The sequence below is a fragment of the Cydia pomonella genome, unplaced genomic scaffold (assembly GCF_033807575.1).
Source record: "Cydia pomonella isolate Wapato2018A unplaced genomic scaffold, ilCydPomo1 PGA_scaffold_112, whole genome shotgun sequence".
NCBI lineage: Eukaryota > Metazoa > Arthropoda > Insecta > Lepidoptera > Tortricidae > Cydia > Cydia pomonella.
In genome coordinates, this window is record NW_026907757.1 from 27742 (window position 1) to 39059 (window position 11318).

At 48.7% G+C, this 11318-nt stretch overlaps 1 protein-coding gene across 1 annotated transcript; it reads left to right on the forward strand.

Annotated features, from left to right (window-relative positions):
- The first annotated feature begins 1854 nt into the window (after window positions 1-1854).
- On the forward strand, window positions 1855-4041 carry LOC133533191 (uncharacterized). The gene has a single exon (XM_061872146.1). It carries the CDS (start codon window positions 1855-1857, stop codon window positions 4039-4041), a length of 2187 nt encoding a protein of 728 aa, XP_061728130.1.
- The last annotated feature ends 7277 nt before the right edge of the window (window positions 4042-11318 follow it).

Below are 11318 nucleotides of genomic sequence, written 5' to 3' on the forward strand. Positions count from 1 at the left end.
CCCAAACTGGTGTGAAGTCCCGGTTCATCCGAGTCGGGACCGCCGGGGGGGTGCTGAGGTGACATGCTTGCGAGCCCCCAGCACCCCCCTTAACGGCATGGACGGAAACGCCGCAGGGGAGGTTAGTGGGTATTCTCCTCCTCTCCCTCTGAATAGCAGAGGGGGTTACGGAAGGAGCGAGTCCCACATACCGCCCCCCCAATGGGCTTCCCTCGCCCGGGGGGCGATGATGCGTAAATGCATTCACCCCTGCGATACCAAAAAAAAAAAAAAAAAAAAGGTTAGGTTTTGAGTTAGGTTAGGTTTTGAGTTAGGTTAGGTTTTGAGTTAGGTTAGGTTTTGAGTTAGGTTAGGTTTTGAGTTAGGTTAGGTTTTGAGTTAGGTTAGGTTTTGAGTTAGGTTAGGTTTTGAGTTAGGTTAGGTTTTGAGTTAGGTTAGGTTTTGAGTTAGGTTAGGTTTTGAGTTAGGTTAGGTTTTGAGTTAGGTTAGGTTTTGAGTTAGGTTAGGTTAGGTTAGGTTAGGTTAGGTTAGGTTAGGTTAGGTTAGGTTAGGTTAGGTTAGGTTAGGTTAGGTTAGGTTAGGTTAGGTTAGGTTAGGTTAGGTTTTTTTTTTTTTTTTTTTTTTCAGTTAAAACTATAAATAGTTCCAACGGCCCTCGCGAGGGATACGGGCGACCGTTGGACATAGAGCTGTGGAGGTTCCCGCTGGTGATACGGGTAACCTATTATTAAAGCTGTGTAAGTATTACAATTATTTGTTTTGTCCTAGTTTTTGTACTAATACTGAATTAATTATAATCTTTTCCTGTTTATTACAACCTTCATGTGATGTTATTTGCACTATGTATTATTGAACTTTTTCAAAGTATTGATGATGTAGTTAATATGATGGTTAGGTTAGGTTAGGTTAGGTTAGGTTAGGTTAGGTTAGGTTAGGTTAGGTTAGGTTAGGTTAGGTTAGGTTAGGTTAGGTTAGGTTAGGTTGAGGTTTTTTCGTGAGGTGTTTCAGAGCGATTTCGGTGATTTTTGGAGATTAGACTTTAACAATTTTTGGCTATTCATCCCGGTTATCGAAACGGCTCTAACTTGACGACTTGGCGATCTTTTTGACTTTTGGTGTTTTTTGACTTGGAACGATTTTTGTGCGGTTTTTGTTTTTCATTTAAAAATTTCTATCTTCTTTTTCTTTCTTTTTCTGTTCTTTGTTTTAGGCTTTAAATTTTGCATTTCCTTTCTTCTTTCTTCTGTTGTTTTCTCGGTAACGCTGGGACTCTTGGTTCCGGAGTTATAGGGAAAACAATTGTTTGTTTTGAAGTTTTGTGTGTTGTTTTATTTTTCGGAAAAAAAAATTTATCTTCTTTTTCTTTCTTATTTCTTCTTTTCGAGCGATAGGGGTAGCTAGGTAAGGGTAAGACCTACCTAGCGACGTCTAGTTTGTAACTCTACGACGTCAGAGTCGGGAGTTATAAACTGAAAACCTGATTGCTATTCCGGTTTTTGCGGCGCTTCCAACTACTTTTCTTAAGTTTGTAAACTTTGGAAAAAGGATAGCGCCTGAACCGGAGTAATTGGTGTCGGGGCTTTTTTGGATTTGGGTAGAGGGGGTTAATCCCGTACTACTACTCCTGTTCAAAAAATTTTTGGCCAACTGGAAGGGGGAAAAAACAATTTTTGGACTCAGATTTCGTAAGTTTGTCGGGTGTGGCACGGATCACACTTGACCGATTTTGTGGAATTTGAGTTTGAGGTCACTTCCTCCATGGGTAAGGAGGGGGAAACTCCGGATCCGGGTGGGGATAAAGCCGGGGAAAGGAGGGTGTTAAGAAAAAGGGGGGGTAACCAGGGTTCTGAGGGAATGGGGAACAATATTGTCTCCCAAAGGGAGGTGATATTGGAAGGAAGCCAGGATGATGATGAGGGAAGGGGGTACATTGGTGGGGGGGATGCCTCCCCCACCCCTAGCAGGGGAAAATTCTGGGCGGGTAAGAAAAAGGGGGTAATGCGCGACTCAGAGACATCCTCTGATGAATGGGGCAGCGTTATGGAGACGGATGGAGCCAGGAGTTTGGACGGGGAAGAAACAGAGGGGAACATAAGGGGAAGAAGGGAGAAACGGGTTAGAGATAACCCAGATAGTGATGGAGATACCCCGGTGCGCAAGTTGAGCACCTCCCGCCGTGGCCGTGGCAAGGGACATTATACGGGGCTGAGCGCCGCCAAAAAACAGCTGGAGAATTATGAGACGGAAACGGAGACGGACGCGCCCTATAGTCCCAAGCCAAAACGGAGCTCGGGCAGGCGGTCGCGAAGCCCAATACTCGACGATGAAATCCCAGCAGGGTTTGAAACTCCTGGCAGCCGCATCAAGGCCTGCGCGAAGGGAATAATGAGTGATGCTGCCAAGAGCAAGAATCTTAAGGGCGAAATTTGGGGCAGCATCAACGCTGCGTGCAAGACACTGATGGAGATTGCAGATTCTATCGGGGAGTCGGATGTTGTCCGCGCGCTCAAAGCGGACAACCAAAGGATGCGCAGAGAACTGGAGCATCTCCACGCGGAGACCAAAGCGCTGCGACAGGCTTTTTCGGAGCGTAACCAGGGGAAGGAGCCAACGAAGGGGAGGACAGATACGCAGGCACTGCTCGAAGAGTTGGGCAATTTTATAGACGTCCGCCTGGGGAACTTCAGGAGCGAGATCTTCAAGTCCCTAGGCGGCATGGTCAATACCCGTCTTGAAAGGGTGGAGGGACGCCTTCCACCGGAGCCCATACTCCGGCCGCCACTTGCTGCCGACAGAAGGAGGACCCGGGAGCAGACGGACCAAGAAATGGAAGTAGAGGCAACGAGACACCAAACTGAGGTGCCTAGTGCCCCAAGGCCTGAGAAGAGAAGCAGAGGGGCTCCTCAAGCGGTCCCCCAAGCGGCGTCGAGTCAATCGACGGGAGGGGTGTCCCGTGTGGACGTAGCCCCCCAGCAGCCAAAGACGCCAGCTGGGCAGACTCAATCCAAGCCGGTACCTACTCCAAGGGCCAAAAAACCCCAACCGGCGGCCCCTACTCCCAGGATTCCCAGGAGACAGGCTTCTGTGGGTGTGCCGGCGACGGCTCCGCGGGCACCCCCCCCACAAGAGGTATGGACCACGGTGGTCAAAAAGGGCAAGGGTAAGGGCCGCGCTGCTCCTCCTCAGCCCCAACAGCAGCAGACCCCGAAAAGGACAACGGCCCCAAAATTAGTGGCCCCAACCATGGCGGCAGTTGTTGTGGCCCTTAAACCTGACGCCCAGACTGACTACAGGGCGGTCATGGAAAGGGCCACGACGCTTAAATTGGCGGAACTAGGTGTCGACCACCTCAAGGTGCGCAGGACGGCGACAGGGGCGCGAATTATAGAGGTCCCCGGGGCACAGAGCGGTCAGGCGGCCGACAACTTGGTAGACCGGCTCCGGAGCTTGGTGGGCGATGTGGCCGACGTCTACAGGCCGGTTAAAAAGGCTGAGATCAAGATTTCCGGCTTTGACGAGTCCGTTACACCGGAAATCTTGAAAAAGGAGGTGGCTGCCAGAGGCAGATGCCCGGAGGACCAGGTGTCAGTTGGGGTGATTAGGATGGCGGCAAACGGAACTGGCTCAGTCATCCTGCGCTGCCCTTTAACAGTAGCAAAGGTGGTCGTCACAGCAGGGCGCATTGTGATTGGGTGGTCGGCGGCCCGGGTGGAGGCCTTGGAACAGCTGCCCTTGCGCTGTTACCGCTGTATGGGGACGGGACATACGAGGCCTCTGTGCCCGTCCTCGGTGGATAGGGGTAACTGGTGTTATAGGTGCAGCAAACCAGGACACAAAAGCCAAGACTGCACCGCGTCGGCCCCCTGGTGCGCCGTATGCCACCATGCTGGGTTAAAGGCGGGTCACGTGATGGGTGGGCAAGCCTGCACCCCCCCACCAGTTAAAGGGAAGGAGGCCTTCAGGGCTGGTCTCGCAAATGCCACCGCGGCCGCCCCCCTGGATGTGCCTGATCGGACGGAAAGCCAGTCGATGGAAATTTAATGCCGCCAATACACGACATCGAAGTACTCCAGGGCAACCTAAACCACGCCCCACGTGCACAAGATCTTATGATCCAGTACATGGCGGAGTGGGGGGTTGCTGCGGCGGTTGTGGCGGAACCATATTACGTCCCGCAACAACCGAACTGGGTAGGTGATAGGGTTGGCTCGGCAGCCACGGTGGCCATTGTGGTGCCGGTTATGGGTGGTCTGCCCCTCTCCAGGGTGTCCTGCGGCTCTGGATATGTAGTGGCCAAACTGGGGGATATAACATTAATTGGTGTGTACTTCTCCCCTAACAGGCCACTGCATGAGTTTGAGGCCTATCTGGAGAGGCTTGGAAGGGCGGTGGCTGGTGCGGCTCCTTCCCCCATAATGGTCCTGGGGGATCTCAACGCCAAATGCGCCGCCTGGGGCTCCCCTAGGACCGACCCCAGGGGGACGGTACTTCTGGACTGGTTGGTCGGGCTCGGACTCGAAGTAGTCAACCGGGGCTCCGCCAACACCTGCGTGCGCCAGGGGGGCGGATCAATCGTTGACATCACACTGGCTTCCCCAGTGGTGGCAGCGCGTACTGCAAACTGGCGGGTCCTAGAAGACACGGAGACCCTCTCTGATCACTTATACATCAGAATGAGGGTCTCCAGAGCCCAGCAAGGCCAACAGTCACAGCCGGCAAGGGGAGCGAGGAGATTCCCGAGGTGGAGCCTGGCCACCCTGGATCGTGAGGCGGTTAGAGAGGCGGCAATGGTGGAGGCTCGATGGGGGCGACAAGTCCCAGAGGAAGCCAACGTGGACAGCATGGCCCTTGGCTTCCGGGCCTCCCTCACGAGGGCGTGTGACGCCTCAATGAGAAGAGCGGGACCTCCTCAGAGGAAAAAGGCCACGTACTGGTGGTGCCCGGAAGTTGCCGCTCTCCGGACTACCAGTAACGCAGCACGACGGCAGTTCTCACGCTGTCGAAGAAGGCGGCACACACAGGAGGAGCTGGACGCGTACTACTTGGCACTAAATGAGGCCAAGAAGGCCCTTAACCTTGCCATTGCCAAGGCAAAGGACGCGGCGCACGGGGCCTTTTTGACCTCTCTAGATGTGGACCCATGGGGACGGCCATATAAACTTGTAAGGAAAAAGCTCCGACAGGCCGCCCCCATGGACGCCTGGGACATGGGGACCCTCCGGGGTATTTTAGAAGGACTGTTCCCTCCAGCCCCAGAATTCACCCCACCTGCAATGGCGGTCCCCAGGGAGGAGGAGCTGCTGGATCCGGAGGAGGTGCCCCCCGTTACAGAGGTTGAAATGGCCCTTGTCGCCCATAGGATAAGGGCCTGCAGGAAAGCCCCTGGCCCGGACGGAGTTCATGGGAAAATACTTCCCATAGTGATGGAGCACCTTGGAGACTGCCTCAAATCCATCTTTGACCAGTGTTTAAAGAATGGACAGTTTCCAAGGTGCTGGAAGGAAGGTATAGTCTGCCTCCTCCGGAAAGAGAATAGGCCGGCTGACTCCCCGTCGGGATGGAGGCCCATAGTGCTGCTAGACGAGAGTGGAAAGATGCTCGAACGCATAGTGGCCTCCAGGGTCAATCGACACCTAAATGGGACGGGTCCAAGTCTGTCGGACCGCCAATATGGGTTCCGTAATGGCAGGTCCACAATGGACGCATTAGGGGCACTTCGGGCCTTCCGAGAGAACGCTCTAAAGAAGGGGGAGGGCACCATTGCGGTGTCCTTGGACATCGCCAATGCATTCGGTACCCTCCCGTACTCGGTAATACGGGAGGCCCTTAAGTATCATGAGGTGCCCCTATATTTGAGGCGGGTTGTAGACCATTACCTGTCGGGCAGGGTGGTGGTCTGCAACACTCCCAATGGGTGGGTAGAGAGGCGGATGGCCTGCGGCGTTCCTCAGGGGTCTGTGCTTGGACCCCTGTTATGGAACATTGGTTTCGACTGGGCCATCCGAGCAGAGCTGCTCCCCCGGATGGCCCTCATGTGTTACGCCGATGACACAATGGTGGCCGTTCGGGGCAAGGAGCTGAGGGAGGCACTGCGAAGGGCGGAAGTGGCGGCAGACCTCATGGTCCTAAGAATCCGCCTCTTAGGATTGAAGGTCTCCCTCCCGAAGACTGACGCCATAGTCTTCACCAAGAGAGGATGGAGGGTGCCTGCGGGTGCCTCCCTCAAAATAGCCGGTGAGAGGGTCCAGTTGAGGCCCCATATTAAATACCTGGGTCTCACGCTGGACAGGGGGTGGAACTTCGGGGAGCATTTTCGTCAAATTGCTCCCCGAATAGTGACAGCAGCGTCGGAGATGGGCCGGCTGCTGCCCAACGTAGGAGGTCCGTCCCACATTTGCCGGCGACTATATGCGGGAGTTGCCAGATCGATGGCACTCTACGGGGCCCCGATCTGGGCCGACAAGCTCAACCGAGAAAATAAAGCCCTGCTGCGAAGGCCTCAACGAGTTGTAGCCATACGCGTCTGCAGGGCTTATGTCTCGGTGAGTTGGGCGGCGGCGTGCGCCTTGGCGGGCACCTCCCCTTGGGAACTGGATGCTGAGGTGCTCGCCGACGCGCACAGACGGAGAATCAGGAGCAGGGAGACAGGTGATTTCCCTGCTCCTGAAGAAGAAAGGCGTGAGCGCAGAATAGCGCAGAGAAGGCTGCGCGAAAGATGGAAGGGGGACATGGAGGACTCCCCTTATGGAATATACACCATAGGGGCAGTTCTCCCGTCATTAGATAGATGGCTGGATCGGATGCACGGTAGAGTGGGGTACAGACTGGTCCAGGTGCTGACCGGACACGGATGCTTCGGCCAGTACCTGCACAGGATCGGTCGCGAGCCTACCCCAGCCTGCCATCAATGTGACGAGACGGAGGACACCGCCCAGCACACCCTAAAGGTGTGCAATCGCTGGGTGGTGGAGCGCAGAGCATTGGTGGCAGCAATCGGGACGGATGATCTCTCGCTGCACAGCGTTGTGGCGGCCATGCTGAATGGCGAGAGATGCTGGGAGGCAGTGGTTTCCTTTTGCGACACTGTCATCGCGCAAAAGGAAACCGAGGAGCGAGAACGCGAGGACGATCCGAATGCGCATCCGATCCGGCGTAGACGAACAGGAAGGAGGAGAAGGCAGTTCGCAACTGTGAACCGCGCTATTCCCCAGTAGGGCAGCGGGTGAGGGACCCGCACAACACGGCCCTACATGGGAGGGGGGAGAGTCAGTTATGCGTTTGCTGACTCTCCCCGAACTGGTGTGAAGTCCCGGTTCAACCGGGCCAGGACCGCCGGGGGGGTGCAGAGGTGACATGCTAGCGAGCCCCCTGCACCCCCCTTAACGGCATGGACGGAAACGCCGCAGGGGAGGTTAGTGGGTATTCTCCTCCTCTCCCTCTGAATAGCAGAGGGGGTTATGGAAGGAGCGAGTCCCACATACCGCCCCCCCACTGGGCTTCCCTCGCCCGGGGGGCGATGATGCGTAAATGCATTCACCCCTGCGACAACAAAAAAAAAAAAAAAAAAAAAGGTTAGGTTAGGTTAGGTTAGGTTAGGTTAGGTTAGGTTAGGTTAGGTTAGGTTAGGTTAGGTTAGGTTAGGTTAGGTTTTTTTTTTTTTTTTTTTTTTTTTTTTTTTTTTTTTTTTTTTTTTTTTTTTTTTTTTTTTTTTTTTTTTTTTTTTGCGGTGAAGGAGAGAATACTCATGTATACCGCCGGCCCGTACCGACGGTTATGTCCGACTCAGCTGGGAATGGTGCCCAGCCGCCTACGGACTAAAAACTCCTCCACTTCGTGTAGAGTGTAGTGTGTTTTTATTAGGTGTGGGTTGAGTGTAACTGAGTGTGTGCATGCTTTTGAATTTAGGGATAGTTGGCCCTCGCTAGGAATACGGGCGACCAGCTATCCTAAAGAAAAGGTTAAGGGGACGCAAAAACGCCGCCCGCCCGCCCGCCTCACGATAGAATCAGTGAGTGCGGGCGGCCGCCCGGCCGCCGTCCCCTTGCAAGAGAATGAAAATCATTATTCGAGAGTTTAAATGAATTTAGTGTTGGTATGTTAATGACACGGATGCCTGCAGCATTCATCGGCATTAAACCGCACAATTCTGCAGGCAAGCGGCGAAATACAGTGTAGCAAACATATACATAAAATTGTTATTAAATACAGTGGTAACAGACAGTGTTAAATTTTTCAATATGTTCTAAGTTTACAGAGTTACAATCGGAAATAGAATCTTAAATTTTTAGCAATAGGATAAAATGTTAATATAATGGTTTACAATAAAACGTGTTTAATTTGTGTGAGATTGTTAAAAGCGTTTGCGCAACATGAGCGATCAACCATATTATCCTTAGCTTCGTATAAATGTGAGTCGCCCGGCCGCCCACCCTATGCTTACAGATGCAAATGCAGGTGTAGGCGGCCGCCCGACCGACGGACCTAAGGCAGTGAGTTGATATCAATTAATTCTTTATCCTGATGCTTGTGCTTGAGATTTATCTTACATGTAATATCATATAGCAACATAACTTTTAAGTCAGATTACAGTTTATAGTTAGACATAACTTTCAATAATATTATTATATACTTTCATAGTCTATGCGCAGTCTGATTCTGTTAAGCATAGATATCATACGGGGGCAGAAAGTCGAAGTGGCACTGTGAGCGGTGTTGTATCTGTTTTTGTCATCAGTTTGTTGGTTATTGTGTACGTCACAGTTGTAGCATTTTATTTTTGTTTGATTTTGTTGATGGGGGCAAGCTTTGTACTCATGATCAGGTGATGCACAATAGGAGCAAATGGTGTTGTTCGTCTTGCAGTGTTTTCGTGTATGTCCAAATTGCATACATTTATAACAGTGTAGAATAGGTACATGTTCTTCCACATGTACTCTCTGGTGGTCAATATTTAATTTGCAGGTTTGAGTGAGTGCCTTGAATGTGGTTGGGGTAGTCATTAAAATTGCATTATACAAACGGGGATTTTTATTACCTTTCTTGAAATGGAATTTTATCTTGTCGTTTTCGTTCACACTTTCTTTAATTGCGGGATTTTGATTAATAATTATAATCTACTAATTCGTTTGCCGGTATGTCTGCGGACACTCCCTTGAGAACGACCATGGGGCGAAGTGTCTTAGATGATTCAGCGGAGACCTCTGCGTTGGCCTCATTTGTCTTCTTTAGTGCCACATCCCGTTGTTGTTTATTACTAAATTCGACACGGATCTTGCCATTGGATATGTATTTTGTGGCTGTTGGGGCAAAGTTTGTATCACGGAATGTAACTGCATTTCTCCAGGTCTGTAAAGTCTCAGCCGCACTCTCGCCGGCCTTCTTGGAACTGATGACAATCGCCGGCTTGGATGTCGTTGTCGTTGTGTTGTGTGGTGCAGCTGCAGGCGTCAGCTGCGCAGGCTTTCGCGTCACAGCTGCATAGCTGTATGTAGGAGATTTTTCCCTAAGCGAACGTATTTCCTGCTTTAGTGAGTGCGTTTCAGCTTGAAATTGCTTAGTTACGTCTTCTTTTAATTCATTAAGCATTGTTTTTATATGGTAGGTAGTTATGTCTTGTTCTTGTTCGCTCGGTAAATCTGTCTGCGTTGCAGTTGAGCTAGTACAATAACTTGTTAGTCCACTACACGTTTCTCTCAAGTCCTTGGCAAACAAGTTAGTTGCTGCACTGATTTTTCTTCCTGCCGTATGTATACATTTTTTATTTTCCACCGTTATAGTTTTGTGTTCGCGACTTGTTATTATGTTTTTATTTATTATGCATACTAGCGCTTCAATTCTTTCCACATAATTCTGAATATCTTCTTTCAGTTTAGCTACGGCAGCTGCAGTGGCGTCACTTTGCTCCGGGCTTGCCGCTCGCGTGCCTGCCTTCCGTGCATTTGTTGTGTTTGGTACTTTTGAATCAGTCGAATCAAAAGTAATTAAATCTGCTGACGTGTCAGGTGACATAGATAACTGAGACAAGTTGTCGCTCAGGCGGACTTCCAGACGTTTCCCTGCCATTTTACTATATTCGTTAAAACTATGTGACTATTACACTACACAGCTATATTACACTATGCTCACAACTTTGGTAGTTTAGTTAACGCAAAGAATATTTACAATTAAAAGATAAAAACTAATTATTACAGATTCACTTCCTAAATAAGAGAGTATGAAATTTCCAAAGTGGAAATTCGAATAGCAAAAAATTGGCTGAATATTGGAAAGGAAAACTTAGTAATTAAGTATTTGAGATACGTATGTATTATATTAATGATTTCCGATTGGTGTTAAATACAATTTAATAGTGGAAAAAAACTAATTATATGAATTTAATTAAATGAGAATTTCAAAACTATCTTACACAAAAAGTAATAACCGCACGTTTTCAGAAATAACTTCAATACTGTTTTTTAGTAACTATTTACACTATAGAAACAAAAATTTTTGAAAATGTTAGCTAGAAAAAAATTCAATTTTGCAATGTTATTTACGTAAATCGCGGTGTTCCTGCGTTACTAATAATTACTTAGTTAGAAAACTACTGATCCTAAGAGTATAAAACTTTGTGATTATGTTGCTTACTAATTAATATATTCAATGGTATATTCACCAGTTGGAATGATTTCGATTTGTGAGAAGAAAAAGGGAATTTGTGAAATTAATTTGGTGAAAACTTCAAATCTGTTTTACACAAAAAGTAAGCATCACACATTTACAGTAATAACTTAAATACTATTTTTTAGGGGCTATAAGTATTATACAAACGAAAAATTTTGGAAAGTTAACTAGGAAAAATTTCAATTTTGGAATGATAATTACGTCGATTACGTCGATCGCGGTACTCCCGCGTTACTAATAATTACTTTTCGCGAAAACTACTAAGCCTAAAAATATGAAATTTTGCAATTCTGTTGTTTAATAAGTGGTGTATACTATGAAATAATAAAAAACTATATAGTATCGCTGTAATTTTTTAGTAATCGGTCTCCAAAGTTGAAATTTAATGAAGTTTTTTGAAAAAAGTGAAATATTTCGAAAACTATTAATGCTATATTAATTCTAAAAACTGTTTTAGAATCCTCTAACGCTGTAGAATACAATAACCTTCTCAAAAATATCCGCACGACACTGTAAGTTGACTTTTGGGTATTGCGTCATCCCAGTTTTTCACGATTATCTCGGTTGTTTTTCATGGGAGAATGTTGAAAATTTTACAATTTATAGATCTTTGAAAAACACACACGACAATATATAGTTTGATATTTGTAACAGAT

Bases quoted from the DNA above. Each gene is read 5' to 3' on its own strand.
- LOC133533191 (XM_061872146.1), top strand. From the start codon at position 1,855: ATGGGGAACAATATTGTCTCCCAAAGGGAGGTGATATTGGAAGGAAGC.